The 20,040-nt window shown below is 36.2% G+C and overlaps 1 protein-coding gene across 1 annotated transcript in view; it reads right to left on the minus strand.

Moving 5' to 3' along the window:
• Positions 1 to 2,764: 2,764 nt before the first annotated feature.
• The window catches only part of RASSF9 (Ras association domain family member 9), a 28,422-nt gene continuing 11,146 nt past the window's right edge, over positions 2,765 to 20,040 (minus strand). Inside the window, exon 2 of the mRNA XM_082498252.1 lies at positions 2,765 to 6,406. Within this exon, the coding sequence (XP_082354378.1) occupies positions 5,131 to 6,406 (1,276 nt within the window). The 3' untranslated portion in view covers positions 2,765 to 5,130. The remainder of the gene's footprint in view (positions 6,407 to 20,040) is intronic.

Raw genomic sequence — 20,040 nt, forward strand, 5'->3', positions numbered from 1 at the left:
CCTTATGTGGGATTCAGCTGACAAAGCTAGCACAGCCAACAGTTCTTACTGTAAATATTTTTGCAAATGGAATGATCGTTTGGTTTTTGAATGAATCATTGATGTGAGAACCCTCATATTCCAGACAAATAAGACAGAAAACTGGTATGAATTCTAGTCAGATTTGAAGTTTGGGATCTTCTTTTTTTTTACACCTGAAAAACAAATGTAGCATAAAATGTAAGTACTTAATTCATAATTCGAGCAAAGTGAAATACTGCCCAAACATAACTGTAGGTTCTTATTTGGGAACATTTCCTAAATTGAACCTGAAGACTTGTAAAACATTGTGAACAGTTCCCATTGAAATTAGTGACTGGATTCCAGTTGGACCTGATCTGTCAGAGACGCAAGGCAGCCACAAACCTGATTCCGGAAAATCAGTCTGTAATCATCTGTCTGAAAAGCTATGTTTGATGTAAGGCATATTAACTAAATATTAGAACCTGTTAAATATTAGAAAGAAAATCTTGATGTCTGTATTTTATATACCAGAAGTCCTCTCTTTGGAAGATAATAATTTCAGTCATGGAAAGTTTTGTTTCCAAAAGGACTATGAGATTTTGACATAGTAGAATATATTCTGACTTGCTTGTTAAATTAAAAAAGCAAAACCAAACTTTGGAATGAGGCTATTAAATTTTACAAAACTCTGTATCACAAAGGCAATATATTATTAAAACCCCCTTATACTCATTTAAACATATTTCAGGAAAAAACAGTTTTAATATATAGGAAAATTATTATATTATGGACACTGGAAATGTGGTAATATTTGTTTTGAAGTATGTTTACATTGTCAGATGGAGCCCTGAGAAAGATAGCAAGCAGCAATTTATTTTTGGAAGTTATAAAATGACAGATAACCCAGTTGTCTTTTAAATGCTGTAGTAAAATACCCAGAAGGATAAAGACTACAGCTCTAGGAAAAGAAAAATATTATGTGTGTAATCATTATGAGCATGCTACTCTTGGAAGAAAAGAGTCATTTATGTTCAAGCTAACTAAACTGGCCAGACGGGAAGAGATGGTCTAAGGTAGTTTTAGATAAAAGCCCTTTGGATTAGACACTTCTGTTCTTAAATGCACGTTCCACTTACACTGTTAGTAAAAATGTTTATCATTACCAAAGATATCTTATTACAAAACCAATGTTTCATGAGATGAAAATGGAAAAAAAATAAGATTTGGGGTCTTTTTAACAGAATGAACAGTCACAAGAATACTAAAAATTTAACAAGAAACACTCGTATATTATTAAAGAAAATATAATATGCATCACACAAACCCATTCAAATTACTATTTGCTTAAAGTTAGCTATACCGGTACTTTGCTGAATAGGTTCATGGATCTAGGTCTTTGTACAAAGTGATGGACACAATTAGGCAATCAGAAGTAGAAATGATCTGATTTTGTAATAATGATTTGTTACATTACATCTACTTATGTCTATATAGAGTTGGAAATATGCAGAAAGTAACAAATGATTATTCTGGGCATGCAAAGAAATGTAAAGCCTATTAATCTTAGCAGCCTAAAGCTGCAAATTAAAGCTCTCATCTCTGTTAATTTCAATCTGTCAGTATCATATAATCAAATACCATGTGTTAGCAATATGTATGTATGCATGTAGCACAAGACAGCCAGTAGAACAATCCCTGAATGCACAATCTGAAGACAAATGCATAATCTACAAGTTTGAAGTCGTGTAAATTCTTGGGGATTGCTCAGTTTTTCAGGAGGAAAAAAAAAGCAGCAATAATTCTGTAATTACATGGTAATTTTCAAGAACATAAATGGATGGTAAATACTATAAATTTATATATAACCAAATGATAATTATGTTTTATATTTGAAAGAGTCATCAAGGAACTGAAGCCGGTAATTAAATTGACTCATCTGCTTTCATCAAATTTGTAAAAGTACATAATCAAGTCAGGCAGAAACATGATATTGGGGTATACACTGTGTTCTCTGGAAATCGTTGGGAGTTATATTGGTTATAAATATATATGTGAAACTATTTATGTATATAGCATCCAAATAAATTTGTATTAGGCAAGTCCATTCATTTCAGTACTGTTAGCTCAGATGACAGTCACTGGAGATCTCTGCCCAGATTTATATCAGGGGCTAACCTATCCCACCCCAAAACAGTCATAATACAGGCTGAGACTGGCACCTACTCACCACAATATTCCTCTCACTCTGAAGAAATAACTGTCTTTCTATCAAAACCCCCTTGTACAGATGAGTGTAATGGACTGAATTTCCTTTCATTTCACTTTGACATTTCGCATCCCACTCCCTGGGTAGAATTTTTCTCTCCTCTTATGCAGGACCTTTTTGATCTTCCTTGTTGTAAGTAAGTATAACATAGTCCATGGAAATTTTTATAAAATAGAACAAAACTGTGAAGATGGAGAGGGAACTGGCTTAAGAAAATAACAGGAAATGAGCCAAAGTGTTTGCTTGTGTATTTCCTTATGGGAATTAAGAAAAAATAAATCATAGATAGTTGTAATTGATTAAGTAAGGAGCATAAAGGTTCATAAAGTATACTTTTAGCATCCTAAAACCAGGTCAAACAAGTATATGAAAAGTGTAGAGGCAGATAAACGGCAAAGAGTGCACACAGTCTCTAATCATCTTGTAGATTAATCTAAATTCTGGAAGAACCAAGTTTGTTTGGAATATCAAAGTATAAGCTTCAAAACGCTGTTTTTTTTTTAATATTATTTTATTTTTTAAGAAATACTCTCTCCCAACCTATTTTTTCTATTTTCTTCTTAAAACACAGTAATACTCTTAAGATCTACACGTTGCAGGGGATGTACAATTAAGCACATAGTATGGATAAAGAGCAGTTCTGAGAACCAGTACAAGCTCCTGTGAGTGAAATAAATCTGATACAAGTGGAAAGAATACAAGTGGAAATTAGTTTCCCCCTGGGTCTTGTACTAGCCTCCACAACTGTGAGTATTATTCTGTTTGAATTCTTCATCCCCTAAGTATTTATATAAAAAAAAGGAATCATTAGAAGTAACTGTTAGCTAAATTCACAACAACTCATAGAATACATTAGCCTATTCTCAACATTCAGACCTCTGTGCTTACTACTTGTCAAAGTGATACCACAGAGTTCAAACGATGCTGAGTTGCGTTAATAAATTATTACAAAGATAATATATTTGATACATACTTGCATTTCCATCAGGAGCTGATGAGTCTAAATATGACATTATTATTGAAGTATTGAAATAACATTGTATGACAAAACCAAAACACAAAATATATTAAGGCAACTAGCACACTTTCCTGGAACAGAAACTATTTATAATATCCAGGATTCAAAAAAATAATAATAATAATTAAAAAAAAAATTGCCTTCTTATAAAAGGCACTCTTTTTTTTTTTGCCTTTTTTTTTTTTTTTCTGCATCAAATATGTGCTAATCAGCAGTCCTAGCACTTTGGTCATTTTAGAAAACAGATGGTTGACAGACATTTAACAGAAGAAAAATATAGAAAGGAAAAGCAGTGTATCTGAAAGTATTTTACATTTATACCTTCTAGGTACTGTCCATTCATTTACCTATTAGGCTTTTAATTCCAGGATGTGTTTGAATTTAGCTGGAGCTAAAGGTTGTTTAGAAACACTGTAACTATTTCTCTATACAATTCATTTAATCAAAAGCATTAAACGGATTGTTCGGCAAAATATAAACACGGCAACCCAGAAATTACTCATGTTCTTTCTGTTAGTAGAGTCTCTAGCTCAGAGTTAGAAATCTTGTTTCGTAACTGAGGAGAACACCTCAGTTATAAACCTTCGCTTTGGATTCACAGCAATGTACTGGAGAAGGATTTGAGATCAACTGCTACATCCTAAGTGAAATCATTTGATTTAACCACATAGTTGTAAAATTCTTGTGTTTTGCATTCCTCCTTTTGTTTCCCTGGGGCCCGATATTTAATTAGCTCTACAAAATGGATCAGCATTAGCTGTATCCCGAAGCCCTTACCGAGGAAGTAGGATTTACAGGTCCATATCCCTGCTCCAAAACAGCATGAGACGGGATTTGACAACATACCTGCTATTTGAAAATAGTAACTACCTGGCTGTTAGGAAACAGTGTCTCGCCAAAGCCAAAAACGTCTGGTTCTCGCCTGTCCTTTCTGTTATGTTTTATTTGGTAGTCATGATCCGAGGAGGCCTAAGACACTGGATCTGACCGGTGAGATAGGCAGGAGAAAGCCTTGCTGAAAATGCCCCTGGGGTTAGGTGTGAGCTTGGGATTTAAGCGTCTCGCACAAGCAGGATGTAAGGCAGTTCTGACATGCCCGCTGGCAGAAACTATGTGGACTTAAGCATCACTGGGGCAACTACAGGGTAACAGCAGATAAGTAGTGGTTTTAAGGATCGCAGAAGAAGTTAAACGCTGCTGAAAGAGAATGGAAATTAAAAACCTACGTGTGTAAGGTTCATTTTTAAAATGAGACTTAAGTGTTTTTGAAAATATCATCCTGATAACCCCAAACTAAATTTAAATATACAGCATAAATGCAATAGCATTTTTTTGTCCTACAATATCATAAACCCTATTTTTTAACAGATTATATGCTCGATTATGTATTCCTTTACAGCAGCTTCATGGCAGGGAAACTCCAGCTGAACAAAACTAACGTAACTGAGCAGAAAATCAAGCTCTCTGTCTAGTTTGGTCTAATCTCTATTTCACATTCCTAAAAAAGTTAGAGAGATGCAGATGTGGACCCAAAGGTTAGGGGATATCAAATCTCCAGACTTGCGGTCCAAGCCAGTCAGGACGCTCCTGTTTCACTGAGTATCAGTATTACAAGGTCTAAACAGTCTGTCCTGCTTTAGCAAAGCCAACAACCTTGCACCTATTAGCAGTTAACCCATGAGACTGACCATGCATTTAAGCACAAGTATACTATTAAGTACATAAACAGACAAGTTTACTTTGCTAAACAGCGCCACAGTTTTAACATCTTGAAGGGCTGAACTCTCGAGACAACACGTTTTACTAATTCTTATAAATATCCTCCTAAATATGATTTTTCATATTATGTTGACAACAGTACTGTGTCCCCTGAAGTTATTTCAGAGTCCTGACTGTGTGTAGAGCTGATTCCAGTGTCAGAGTCTGTATCATTTATGTCCAGATTAGTCACTCTATGAACAAAGTCAGGGACAGCTATGCTGTTACTGGAGATGCCACTGCCCTTGGGTGGCTCTTCATTTGACGGAAGCCTAGTTTCAATGTTGTCTTTAACATGTAGTAAATTGAATTCTTCTGTAAGAAGTTCATATTCTTTTTCCTTCTTTTGAAGCAATGAGTCCCTGTATGTAAGTTCTTTCTGAATGCAGCTCAGGTATGAGTTGATTCTCAGACCATCTTTCATACTTTTTTCCAGCTCATATTTTACACTTTCCAAATCTGAATTTTCCAGTTCAGCGTTAGCAGCTCCTTCTGTGCGAACATCATCTCCATTTTTTTCTGTGCATATACCATGTACCTCTCTTTCGATTTCAGCACACAGCTTCTCTATTAATTGTTTGTGATGTTTCAGTCTCTCTTCAACCTGTAAAATTCCCTCGCTTTTGCTCAAATAGTCATGCATCTCTTTTTGATCATCCGGCCTACTCCCTTGCTGCTCAGCCTCACTTGGATTGATCATTAAATAGGAGTCCTGCACATAATTTTCTCCATCATTGGCCACACGATCTAGATGGAATTTTGCTTCACATTTTTCAATTTCCATATCTAGTTCCTTCATTCTAAGGACTTGCTGATGAATGGTATGATCTTGAGAAATGATCAGATGAATCAGTGTCTCCATATTATCTCTCTCTTGCTGAACACTATCCTGTTTAAGCTTGGCCAGTTTCCGGAAAGTCTTCCTGACAATTTTCTTTTGTTTGTCTATTGGCAACATTTTCATGTAATTTGCTGGACTGAGGTCCCACTGTTTTTCTACATTTTGTACTACCTTAGCTTCAGCTGTTTTCCACAATGGAAACGAGAGGAAAGCATCTGATTTTACCAACACGAAATGCAAATTAGACTGTTCTTCCCCCCAGGCCTTCCAAAGTCTCAGAATCTTCGTCAAGGGCGGAAGTACTCGCTCCGAGCCTCTCCATTTTTCTACAATGCAGTAGTCACTAGGTTTTCCAAAAAGGACCTTTTTCTCTCCAAATGTTGTCTGATGTTCCTCAAGCAGTGCTTGAACCACTTCTGCGCAAGTTGTGCGCTTTGTCAGACCGCATACAATCTTCTCTTCCTGGCAAACCCAAACTACAATCTCTCTTTCATCTGAAGCCATGTCCTTGTTGGGAGACCTGGAAAACAAGAGCCCAAATATAAGTTACATATCAATGGCACAGCATGTGTGAATAATAACTATAATTCTGATAGGACTACCACATTGAAAAATTCTCGTATTATTGTACAAAACAATATAGTTGTTTAAATTACACGAAGAAATACCTTTGGATTAAGTAACAGAAAAACACACCCATTTCAGCTACTGCTTGAATATTTTTACTAGTCCAGATGAATCGGAATCTCACACAAAATGTCTTTATCAAATTTAGGGTTTGTACACATAATGAGTGTGTATTAGCAATAAGTGATAAAGTTTGGCAGTCTGCATTACATTTCCAGACTGTCCTAGCATAACACAACTTTCAGATCTGCACACACAGACATTGCGCAACCTTTTGTAAGCTCTTAATAACACCGAGGCTTCTGAGGGAAGAATCATGCCTCCAAACACTGTGCAAACACTGAACGTGGACTGAAAAAAGATGATTGAGCACCAGCTAAGTTATAAGAACTTGATGATAGGATAATTCTATAGCTCTTTTGCCACACCTGCGCCCATACAAGCATAAACACCACTGTTTCCTACCGTGATTTTTCACTAACAAGTCTCAAGCAATTTGTTGCTTTTCCTGAAGTACCAAACAGCCTGAATCCCCATGAGTTGTGAGAGAGAATACCAGCTGTGAGAGAATACATATATAGGTCTATATCTTATAACCTTGGTAATGATACAGAAATGTCAGAAAATGTAAAAAGTTTAAAATTTGGTTTTATTTATTTATGAATTCCAATTAATGTGGTATTAACCTGATACTAGCAGCTGGTACCTCCTAATACACTGAGACACCTAACTTCAGGTGTGTCTAAGATCCCATTATGGCTACTGTAGCTGTGCAATCAATACAATCAGAGGAGCCTAGAGAGCCATACAGCTGACCAAATGTAGAAGTTCACTTTACAGTTAACTCTTAAGTTAGTCCCCATCTGAGTAGCCCTGGACTGCCGCGGGCCTACATTGGCAGAGTGGCCTTGTGGAACCTGTCCAGGATATTCCTGTCCACTAGCCTCCACATGCATGATTTGCTTCTTGCCCAGACCTGCTGATTTGGCCTCTTGCCTAAAACGATAAATCAATACATTTGCTGAGGAAAAAATGCATTTCTTTGGATTTTCTGGTATCACTTCTGGTTCGTTTTAAAGAATGAGGTTTAGCCCAGTCTGACAGAGAAAGCTTGAAAATGAAAATGACAATTCAGACAATATTCTAAGGGCTCAATACCACATTTGTTGCTCTCTGGGACTACTTATTTGCAGTATTTTTCTAGTCTTTTGAGTCATAGTAGGAATGGAGTTTTACTTGGCTTAATTAGGGTTATACCATATGATTATTAAAGCACTCCAACTACTATGCAACATGAGAGACAAACTGCAATCCAATAAATTGAACTATGATTGACTCAGCTCTAGGTGCCACTCTGACCAGGAGGCAATAATCCTACAGTAATTATTTTTTAAAACTGTTGTTTAGAAGATAAATAATGTTTTCATAGACTACTTCTAAAACTAGGAAAGCATATGTCGCAGACATACAAAAAGGCAAAATGGCACAAAACCCCAGAAATATTTGAGTTTAAATGCAGGGGAGGGAATGAAAGGTGATACCAGATTAAATGACATTACTGTTAAGTATGTCACATGCTAAAAAGTCAGTTTCTGCAAGTGTTTTTAGGTTTACAGAACACAGGATGCTATAGAAATATTTTTGTCTGTTGACAGATTGGTAGTTAAATGAAACTTACATAAATAGACAATTGCAACATAAGTCAGATGTGACTGTCAAATAACTCAGTATGTGTTTTACACTACAGCTATAAAAAGAAAAAAAAACATAAAATACAGTTACACAAAATGAATTATCAAAAATACAGTGTCTCAAACCATGTTCACTACTGATACATAAATAACTGACTTAGAAATAAAAGCCTATTACCTGTCATTGAATTTCAACTTATAAAAGTACTGACAGAAAAAAAAAAAAGGGGAGGGGGTTATAAAAATATAAGAAATACCACATTGGGACTTTGAGGTGGTAAATTCATTGTGTCTTTCCTGTTGTTTTTTGTAATCAATAAATACATTTCAGCAAATGAGGGTTATCTCAGTCTTGTAGCATTGTTCTAAGAGTCTTATGCAATTTGTTTGCACATTGAAACTCCTCCCGTTTTTTTCTCATTCTTGTTTTTGATTGATTGCCATATTTTCTCCTAGTCAATATTTTCAGTGTGTAACAGATGATGTGAGTTAAGCAGAAGCTTACTGTCTCTTTTCCTCCTGGCTCCTTTAAAACTTTCCTATGAAGACAGTTTCTCTCTGAGATGTTAATAAATCTTCAGATAAATTTGAAACGCCCTAGATACTCCATAGTATTAGTGTACTGATAAATACTTTTGCTATACCCATTTTTTACATGGACTCCCCACAGACTTCAGCAGGAGTTAAGCAAGCTTCTGATGGAAATACATTGTTTATTGTAAAGCAATCTCTGCAGGATTTCTGCAAACAATACGGGTATAAAATAACATTTTTAAATTACTGTTTTCAATCATTTTTTAGCTGTTTATCACCCCCTGTTATTTTTTCAGCTACGATGCACCTGTCTACTCAGACTTTACTTTGAGGATTTTGGGGAAGGATTCTTCTTTACCTCGTCTATAACATATTTAACATACTGAAGTCCATTAGTAGTAGTAGCACTGCACAAATGAATAATGCATGCACATGCAGGTAGAAAAAGAACTCAGGTAGCTTACACATGAAAATATATCCTTATAAACACATATATGTATGTATAGCATATGTAATATACACCTTGTAATTATATTGTCACCTTCTACAGATAAGGAGAGAAGAAAAAAAAGAAATTCTGAACATCACTGTAATTCTTGGAACAGAACAGAACTGTAAAGTGCAAAGTCTTTCATTATTTTTTCCATGTGTTTGCCACAACATATATTATCTTCATTTTTATTCAATAGTCTCACTAGATTTTTGATCTTTCTTTTTAATCAAAAAGAATTAACAAGTCATTTATAATCTTACAGTGCCATGGAATTCTAATATCTTCTAAAAAATCAAAAGTGTTCTTTATTATCTGCCACTAAAAAATGGTAAACTGGTGTGGCCTATTATGGCCCTTTTAAATAAAATTTACTGTATAATTCTTTAATCATAGTTAATTGAGGTAGTGTCAAACAAAAATGAAGCTTCAGCGTGTCAGTCACAGCTTAACAATTATTAAAGACTTGCTTTCAGGATGTAAGAAGATGCTAATACTAGGAAACATCTTTCTTTAAGCTGTGCTTTCCTCATAGAATGGGGGGAGCAGACTCCGCATATACAAAGTGGAATTAATCTCACTTCGGCAGCTGGAAGTCAGGATTTCAATATAAATTCACCATCAAAGTTTCCTCCTTGTCATGGGAGGAGACTGGACCTCCAAGGAGAAAGTCACCACAACCTCAAACATCTATGATCATTGGGACAAACCCTTAAATGAAGCTATTTCTCTCTTTCATTACCTACAAGAGACCTATGTGGCCACCTTCAACTAAATAGCTCATTTTCAGGTAGCTAAATACGGGTGAGAGAATCCAATCAGTTTCTGGTTTATTGTCTGAAAGAAATGTAACAAGAATGGTTCAGACAGCAGTAAATTTAATAAAGATAACTGAACATGGGACCTACATATTACAATTCATAGCTTAGTTTACATGCTTACTACTCCATTCACTGTTCAATTTATTACTATCACTTATAAGGAAATCCATTAAGTCAATACTAAGGAAGATGAAATGCAGTTTTTAACTCTTTGTCTTGAATAAATGTCGGTCATTGACAGTGATTCTCTTTTTTTTCCTGAGATGTAATACTAAAAATAACAATATTTAGCAATGAGATCTGCTTTTACATGGTCATTTTAATGAAGAGGCAAGCTTCTTATATTTACTGATTTCTTGTCCTTGACACCCCACAGTTTTGTAACGAAAGCAAAATAATTGTAATTTTTTAATGACCTGTCAAATAATGAGTCTGTCATAGCTAAGGTGTTGTTCCAGTTTAAATGTCTGGCTTTCTTGAAAAGAGTTTCAGTAACAACTTTTTCAAACTAGCTAGGCAACTTCTTCAATTTTTTCAGAAGTTTATTGTTGTTGCTGTAAACAGGCTTTAAAGCTTTCAGTTCTGGCTTGAATTCTGTTTCTTAGAATTGGTCACTGAAATGTTGTTTATCCATCTGTGATTTTAAAGCTCTGATGATAAGAAGAACATGCACGTCTATCTTTTTTTTTTTTTTTTTTTTTTTTTGCAAAGTCACTTGTTGCTCAGGAACAGATGAGAATTTAAGCTTAAGAATGGTCAAAAATGTATATTTCCAATCTTTTTTGCTTGTTTGTTTTCATTGTTACTTTCATGTCTTCTACTCTTTGCTTCTCTTCATGATGACCCAAAAAATATTCTAATCATGTTATAGACCTCACACAAAGTCTTGATAGCATAAGCACGAGCTGACTGTTGCGTGTCAAATATACACTTCATTAATTTGTTATTCAGGCCTAGGGGGAGGAAGGTAATACATTCCAGCAATGTACAGACAAAACAAAAACATGCACTTATGTTGCACAAAGTCAAAATATGAGATAGCTTAAATACTGGAAGCGGCACTTTTGATATTCACTACCTTTAAGGGATGTCTGGCACAAAAACATACATATCAACACTTAATTTTTTGCCTTCCTGAAAATTGTAGCATTCTTCCTAAATAGGCAACATACAGTTTTACAACCAATCATGCCAATCAAATAAAGGGATCTTCCTACTTTTTAGAATGTCATCTACTTGTCTACAAATGCTCATTTTTCCTTACTGATTTCAGCAAACATTCTGCTAGGACTAGATCACTTACATATCATATTGTTAGCGGATTAATATAGTGTTTCTGATATATCATTTACATTACAAGAATATTTTGTCTTTGTTGAGGAAAAAAACACAGATAAAACTCTTCTTGCCCTTCACTGTAATAAATTCTTTGTAGACTTTCACGGAAAAATAAAATTGAATTCCTTTCTCAACCTTCCTGTATTTCTTGATGTACTGCCCCCAAAGAACTAATCAAACTGAGTAACTCAAAAATACCTAGATAATGACTAGAAAATTGCACAGCCGAGATATTTTTGTTAAACCTTTGCTAGCACTATTGTTTAATGCTTTACTAATTTTAAGTCAGCATGACCAATTGAACCAATTTTAAGCGAACATGACCGCGAAAGTTTTTGTGTTAGGAAAGGCATTAAAAACTTGAGATTATGTTCATGATCAAGAATCCTATTAATTGTCTCCTCCCGGTCATTGAAATAATTTATACAGAATAAAAAATCTGAAGGTGAAAATAAATGGCCTACAAAGTAATACATTAATCCTTTGAAAATGTATGCAACTTAATAATTTATAAATTTGACATCAAAGAGTTTATGCTGGAAAGCCATTTGTGTGAAATATCTTAGTCATTTTTTCACCAATTTATTGCGGAAATCATGTTTTATAATCTTAAATTTCAGAGGTAGAAGAGCTTTTACTTATTATGTATTAATTAAATTACTGTTAATCAGATGTCATAAAGTTGTATCTGTTAGACAGTACAAATGTTTGTGGGTTGGAATATTCTTGTACTTAGTGTAATAATTTCACCTTTTTTCTTCCATCATTGCCTCTGTAAGTGGCACATAATCTGTAATCAATTATTCTTTATTTGAGAAGGATTGTTTCTAGTATGCTAGCAGATGATATAACTAATTTAGTCCATTTTAGTGTAGAAAATTAATCAAATTTTGTACTTTTGAGATCTTTTCTTCTCTTCAGCTTTTTTTTTTTTGATGCTGTGCTTGCATAAATACGTTTCAGCATGCAGAAGACCCAGAAAGCCACACGACCTAACTGTCATTTGCAATGCAAAAAAAGCAACAGAACAATAATTTATAAGCAGTCTTCTATTGACAGCATAAGCCCTCTCAATAGCGCATTTGAACATACAGTTTAATCTGCAGCGAATCAGATGATAATTGTGGTTTACGATTGACTGGCTGCTGTGATGGGGTCCTCAGCTGACCAGAGCACCCCGGTAGGTATGCTGTTGTCATGACCTCCCCAGAGTAAGAATAAGTGCTTCTAAACTTCTAAGAAAAAAAGCCCTATGTTATGTCAAGATACCACCAAGAGCAATTTACTTCTTCAGTGAAGAAACCAAAAGTGGATCAGTGACCGAACAGAAGAAAAAAAGCCTTTAAGAGACAACCCTCCTGCTGCCTACTGCATCCTTACAGCGAAGTCCTCACCTAGAGCTTCGGTGTCTGCCATCTCAGTGCCTTCCTGGAATGCCCTAAGAAACGGGACACTTTCAGGTAGACCCAGGCAGGGTCTGCGCTCCGCACACCTCTCGGCAGGCTCTCCCTTTCTCAAGCTGCACATTCCCAGCTCCTCACCAAGACCTTCTGTGCCTCATCTGCTCCCTACCACACTGCACAGTGGGGAACGATGTCCCCACCAAGCATGTTCAGTTGCTGAGCCACTTGCTCTCTTTTGCAAATGGTGTGCCACAATGGCATAAAACGTCTTGGGAAAACAAGAGACGTCTGCCACAAAGGCATTTAATAATCTGATGTTTTCAAGGGATGGTCTTTAAGCGTGCTGCTGGGGCACGCAAATGTGCCCACTTGGATTTTGGCAAGTACGTATTTGCGCTATGGTCTGCTCTTTGTTCTGCACCCAGAAATGTTTCCTTCATGTGCGAGGGCCCAGGGAGCGCATGCCTTGTTTAAGCACTTGCTAATAACCTTGTTATCTCTGTGTCTCAGATCCAAGCCATAACTACCTATCAAAGAAATCTGATGGCTTTTAATTATATTTACTTGGTGGAAATAAGGAGAGGCCAATATTACTGGGATACCTACTTGATACAAACAACCTGCATTTGTAGCATAGGATACATGCTCCGTGTCATTTGAGAGCTTCTGATACAACCAATATTTACATGTCAGGGTATATAAGGGCTAATAAGTTTACCAGTCACTACGTCCCATTAAGAAATGATGATATGATACTACTTTTTTTACTTATTTTTCAAAATCTCAGCATGTCACCATATATACATATATAAAAATAAATAAAGCATATATGAGAGTGGAAGATCATTCTGAAAGAAAAGGTCAAAACATATTTTGGGTCTGTGGGATTTTTATCTGTGAAATTTGCAAAAAAGTAAAGCATTGGTGTCATGTGTTGCAGCTCTTGCTTGGAAGAAACTGTAACTTAATTTGATCCAAATGGATTTTTGACAGTGACTTTAAACATTAAAGCTATAAAGAATACACAGCCCATGTGAACACTGAGGTCAGAAGTATTTTAACCTTTCAGGCACAAATGGATCATATTAAAAGTTCACATTAAGTTTATTCAGACTATCCACATTTAATCCACCTTTTTTCTCAACTTTCTGTCACCTTCTGTAAAGTTATTCAGAAAGCAATAAAGGCCAAATCTTATACTCAGTATGTCTCCTGCCTAAGCAGATTACATACTACTGAGTTTCCTAAGGGCAGCAATGAGGAAGTATCCGCTCTCTCACCACCCAGTGAAGCTGGAATTGTTCCAAAGCCTTAAGGATTCAAGACAGTCTATTAACTAACTGCATTCCCATTCCTCTTCACCTATCCACAAAAAATAATATTAATGGAGGTACAATTAAAGTCCATATCAAGTAGGAGACAGAAATCCCATACATGATGGGTCAGAAACTTGGTCCTTCTTCCCTTCTGCATCACATGAAAACCAGGCAAACGTCTAAAAAAAAACTGTCATGGCACAGCAGCGCTGGTACTTTAACAACATCATCATCATCATCATCATCATCATCATCATCATTATCCCTTCAAAAAAGATAATCAGAGTAGTCCCAATACTGCAGGAAGACTTGTAAAGAACACCAAGAGAACTTGTGAAAACAAAATAATTGTTTCAAAAGAAATAACTTAAATTTCTCTCTGCCATCTGCTTCTTTATCCATTTAACGTTGCTCTATGATACGGCTTCCTCCTTTACAGAAATGTACATAAGCATTTATTAAAAAAAAAAGAAAATTTGGCATCTCCATGTGACATTTTTCAAACATACACAAACACACAATATTTTGGATGTTCTAATGGAAATATTTCAGATATTTGAAACATGAAAACAATTTAAACAAAAGCTATTTTAACTAGCTATGTACAACACATTTCTCCTAGTATACATGCTCATTTTGTAATTCCTTTTTAAATGCATACATTTTTAACTCAGCAAGATTCCCATACTGTCAGGAAGCCTTTATGAAACATTTTAATTAGCAACAGCTGTTGAATATTATGTCCTATATCAATTATCATTTGTGAACTTAAACTATAACTAGTTCCTTAATCCTTTCTGCAGAGGAATGCCATCACCTCAGCTGGCTACTGCACAAAATTGCATACATTATAATTCAGCAATGACCTATGGTGAAAATTTCTATCTATGCAATCATTTTACAGTATATTAGTGTTCTATGACAAATTTCAATCAGTAATTTTGAATTGGAATGGGATAGTACTATTCTGTCACAGAATAAATAACATGAAAGTTCTGAAGGTTTTTAAAAAATATTTCTGCAAGATAGTTATTTCGTTGCAAATAAGTCATTCACACCAGAGTTCTTGCTGACTTGAAGTGTCAGATTTCTGTAAAAATCCCTTGGGAAATCATGTGCTTCTTTCTAATAACTGTACTCCTTGGACACAGGTGCCTGAACTGCAACCAATATTTAAGAAAAATAAAAAGGGAAAAAAAACCTGACACTACTTAAAATAGATATAAAGTAAAAGCAGCCAATAGGAAGAACCAACAAGAACTCACAGTAACAATTCTGTTATCTGTGAGTAAATGGATAGCAGAGTTTATACTACGTGGAAAATAAGCCGAGAAATTGCACTAACTCAGAATGTTGCACTAATAGAAAAAAAAAAAAAAAGAAATAAAAGACATTGTAAGAGGAATTGTACACCTTGTTCACTAGATAAGAGTGACAGTTATGGTGGATTATCCTGCACAGCCTCCCGCCCTTCCATTTAATAATGACATAACCCTCTGCCATTGCTCCAGTGGTCGATACTGTTTTGCAAAATCTCATTTGCAAAGTTCAAGTGCAGATTTTCAGCAGAGGTGACCAAAAGCCTACTAAGTCCTCCCCTTCACTTATTAGCTCTGCCCTATACCATGTTTACACTCCCAATCACCCAACCTACAGGCAAGTGCAAAGGCTGCAGTTTCCATTCAGATGAAGACGACAACCTCTGCCCCTGCCCTTGGCTCCTGTCTTACCTCTGAAGTTACTCCTCTCCCCCTAAGGGTACGCATTCTCTATAAATTACATCTACGCTTTAAATCTGCCTTCCTGTCAGACAAATCATCATTTCTCCCTTGTATATTCAAAGTCATAAGGTTGGTAAGTGGATATTAGTCAAAAAAATGTTTGGAATTGCAGTGAGTAACATCAGCAAATGTGCTGTGTACACAAGATGGCATGACAGGTAACACGTTCATCATATCAGGTCTGTATTTGTGGTGGTCTGACAGAGTGGAGGTTTGAGAACAGAGGAGAGCTAGCTGTCCACCAAAATATTTTCCAAGATGAGCAACAATAACATTAACAAATTGCCTTACTGGGAAAACACATGTTGATGTGTATATTGCAACTGCTACTGAGGAAGCAGCTGTGATGCAGGAATGGAAGATCCAGGAAAAACTCCAGAGCCAACCCAAACACCGACATATTCAGTGGTAATAGTTCTTTAGACCATGATGGGGGGAATGGGAAAATGGGCACTTTCAAATTCCTCAGTGTTAGTAAGCAACATGCAAAGTTTAGGAATACCAATATAACAAATGCTACGTCTTGATTTTGGGCACTGGACAAATGAAGATGCCGCTGGCATTTTTTATCTACCACAAGAATTTTTGCTACACTGCAAAAATATAATTCTCTATATTGTTCCCGTGCCTATTTAAGTGCCTATGCATATTTAAACACTAGTTAAACTACACAAGCTTTATGGGGGTTCTATTAATAATGTACAGAATGTTTCTAAAATTCTGTCACATTCAATAGTACAGAGGAAGCAGAATCATTTATAACTCATTTAGAACATAGGCTTCTAAATGGCAAAGTCAGAGCTGCTACTAGAGCTAACAGAAATTTGGTTTAACTAACTTCTCCCATTAGAATTTTTGTAACTGCCTTTTAGAAGCACCCTGGTTGTTTATGAGCTTTTGAGATCAAAGAAGCAAGGGGAATTCCAAGGATTGAATGCGCGATTTTTTGCTGTTGTTGTTCCATGAAATTCAGTTCAGCTTTTGTTGAAAGGCAAACGTATACTATTTCCCTCCCCTGGGTTTGCTGACATCTTGCCCAGTGCAGAAATAAACACAAAGTATTCTGAGGTTGGGTCCGGACTGCCAAAACATGAACAAAGCACACTACACGGAGACCAGTGATAATAAGGTAACTTAAATAAAGGAACAAGATAAAGACAAGGAAATAATAAGATTTCGTGCCACCTTTCCAACACTCCCTGGGCTAAAGGAGGCTGGCATGGTCGCCTTCTTATACAGCAGTATAAAGTTACCCTTATACACAGCGCACAGCTCAAACAGTTCAGTGTGCCTCTTTTCTACTCCTGGTGGCACCGCGCGAGGCAGATGCTAACCTCATTCACAACGAAAGGAAAGAAAATCCAGATGGACTTGTTTCTTTTCACCAGTTCCCCAAGCCCCAGCAAAGCACCTCTTCTTTTCCTTATAGTCTTTTCCTAATGTCGACCTACTGTAACTACTGCTGCAGCTGCTCTAGCAGCAGCCTGCGGTGAATTTCAGAATTTGGACACTGTACTTTGTGATTCTGCAAAAGAATGTTGGAGGAATCAGTATATTTATCTTCTGTTTTTTAAACACCCCAACCCTCCCCAGATCCATCCCCAAAGTATACAAAATTACGTACAAGATAACTACCTTAGGAAAGTGATTATCTTAAATACTATTTTTACTGCTACATCTAGTCTTATAGGTTAGCAACTGTATGACTTAAGATTTCATGAAGTAGTTCGGTCAATCTGATGTCTGTATGACTTAAGATTTCATGAAGTAGTTCGGTCAATCTGATGTCTACCTGACATTCCCATCTCCTTGCTTGTGCCAGCTCTGCTAGTTTAACCAAAGGGTTTCCAGCTTGTTAAACTGGCAGTAAGCTAACCTTGAAAAAAAGAAAATGAAAAAAAAAAAAAGAAAAAAAGGGGAAAAAGGAGAAAAGGGGGGAAAAGGGGGAAAGGGGAAATAAAGGAAATAAAAGGAATAAAAAAGGAAAAAAAGAGGGGAAAAGGAAAAAAGGGGGGGAAGGAAAAAAGGGAAAAAAGAAAAAAAGGAAAAACTTTTTTTTTTTAATAGTGGTCCCTGAGTTGGGTTCTATGGTGTCAGGTGAGAATAGTACCAGTGCAAAGGAAATGGCAGAGTGGTCAGGAGTCTGGAAAAGGGGCTTAGAATTGTCCTTTGTGCAACAGCAAGCCTCTTAGATCTGTTCAGCTGTCTCATCAAACATCAACCTTTCTTAACTTTTTGACATCTAAAGGTCTTTCAAAATAGCTTTTTTTTCTGTAAATTATAAAACCTAGTTTGAGTATCTCTTTGCAGTTTGCTGGGAGTAAGAAAGGCCGGATGGGGCTTAATTTTCTTCTGTATTTATTGCAATAAATTTTGCAGAGCATGAAGCACCCCACTATGAAATTATACTGTAAGATCTTCCCCTTTTCATTTGCTTTCATTAAATTATATTGAAGATGTCACCTCAAAAGGGGTTCTATCAAGACCTCATTTACAATCTATTCTTTTTTCTTCTTTTTTTTTCAGATTTCTCCCTCAAACTTTCTGAAAGATAATTCAGTGACAAATGTGTTCCATTACTTACAATATTTGAAGAGCTGAAAGAAAAAAAAAAAGAGATGATGAAGTGGACTCTTACATAAATCTTGACCTTAAAGAGCTAAATTGAGTACTGGATACATAATTATGTTAACAAGAAGAGTGGACATAAATTTTTAAAAAAGAAACCTGAAGCATTTTAGTGTCCATTGACAATCTGAGAGATTTGTGCAGCTTATGCTTTCAAGTAATTTTCTAAAATTGCTTATCAATGAATGCTTCAATATGTGGTTAGCACAGGCTGATAGGGTCTCTGAAATATCATCACATACTCTCTGAAGAAGCGACTGAACAAATGAAATAAATTGTTAACCTTACCAACTGTGCTCTGCCCCAGCAATGGATATGCTAAAGAGGGCACAGGAGCTTGCAAAACTAGTTCTAGCCAGCTGAGCAATAGAGATAGGGAAGGCAAAAAGGAAGGAACTGCTGTCTGGAAGCAAGGTTAATGCTGGATCATAAAGATCAAGAGTAATGGGAAATTCGCTGGATCAATGTAGAGGAGAAAGTGTAGGCAAGACAGAGATACAGAGAATAGTTTCCAGTACTACACATACACAATTTTTAGCTGTGAGAAGATGAAGGAAGCTGACTGCAGAGGAAAGACATTCCATGATTCAGATAAAAAGCCATTTGAATCCTAAAATATTTGAATGATCATGACTTAAACCCAAAAACTGTTCTCGAAAAGAGATAATAAGTACAGATAATGAGTTTCCAGCTGAGGCCACCTGAAGAGGCTCATAGCCGTGTCAGTTGTCCATCACAACCCTTCTGCTGGAGCTGAGCTGCTTGTCTGACTGTTCTCCAAACCACATGAGTCATGACGAATTAGAGGATAAAGATAAAAGCCTTGTTAAACACTCTAAGATAAACCCACCTGAATGTGATTGAACAGTTTCAGGAACAAATAATTCAAAAATTTGATGCAGCTGAAAAGATGGTAAACCCTGGAAAAGGCTTTGTGTTGAACAGTGAGAGCAAGTACGGGCCAAAAACCTGCAATGAGCCCAGACGAGGCCAAAGGAGGCCATGTGTCTGTGGCCAAAGACCAAGGCAAGCCCAAGAAATAATGGGGCTAGATGCATCTATGGCAGGATAGTGATTATCCCATGAAGGCTGTGACACCAGAAAGACACTGCAAGCTCCTTGTTGTCTTCAGTTCACAGAAAGTCAGACTGAGTCAACATGCAAATTAATCCAATGTTTCTTTATTTCACATATCCAAATGTCTTTGCAGGTGGGGATCCTTTCAACATGTGAGCAATTCAGATGACTTCATAGCTCAGGGAGGATAAAAAGGTAGTTTACTTCTAACAAGGCACGTCATAAGCTGAATGGATACCGCAGTGACAGCTGAATGAAGGCATCCTTCCTTCTGCCATGTGAACAACTCTGTGATGTTTGGAGAAATATAGATATTTAGCATTCTTCCGTGACATGTTCACATTCTGTCTGTCACTTCTGACTTTTAAAGAACTTTTCTACGTACCCAGTTTTGTAATATGTAGATGCATATCTACAGAAGTGGCTATTTCCGCAAATACTGTTTATA

The sequence above is a fragment of the Vanellus vanellus genome (assembly GCF_965231255.1).
Source record: "Vanellus vanellus genome assembly, chromosome: 1".
NCBI classification, from domain to species: Eukaryota; Metazoa; Chordata; class Aves; order Charadriiformes; family Charadriidae; genus Vanellus; species Vanellus vanellus.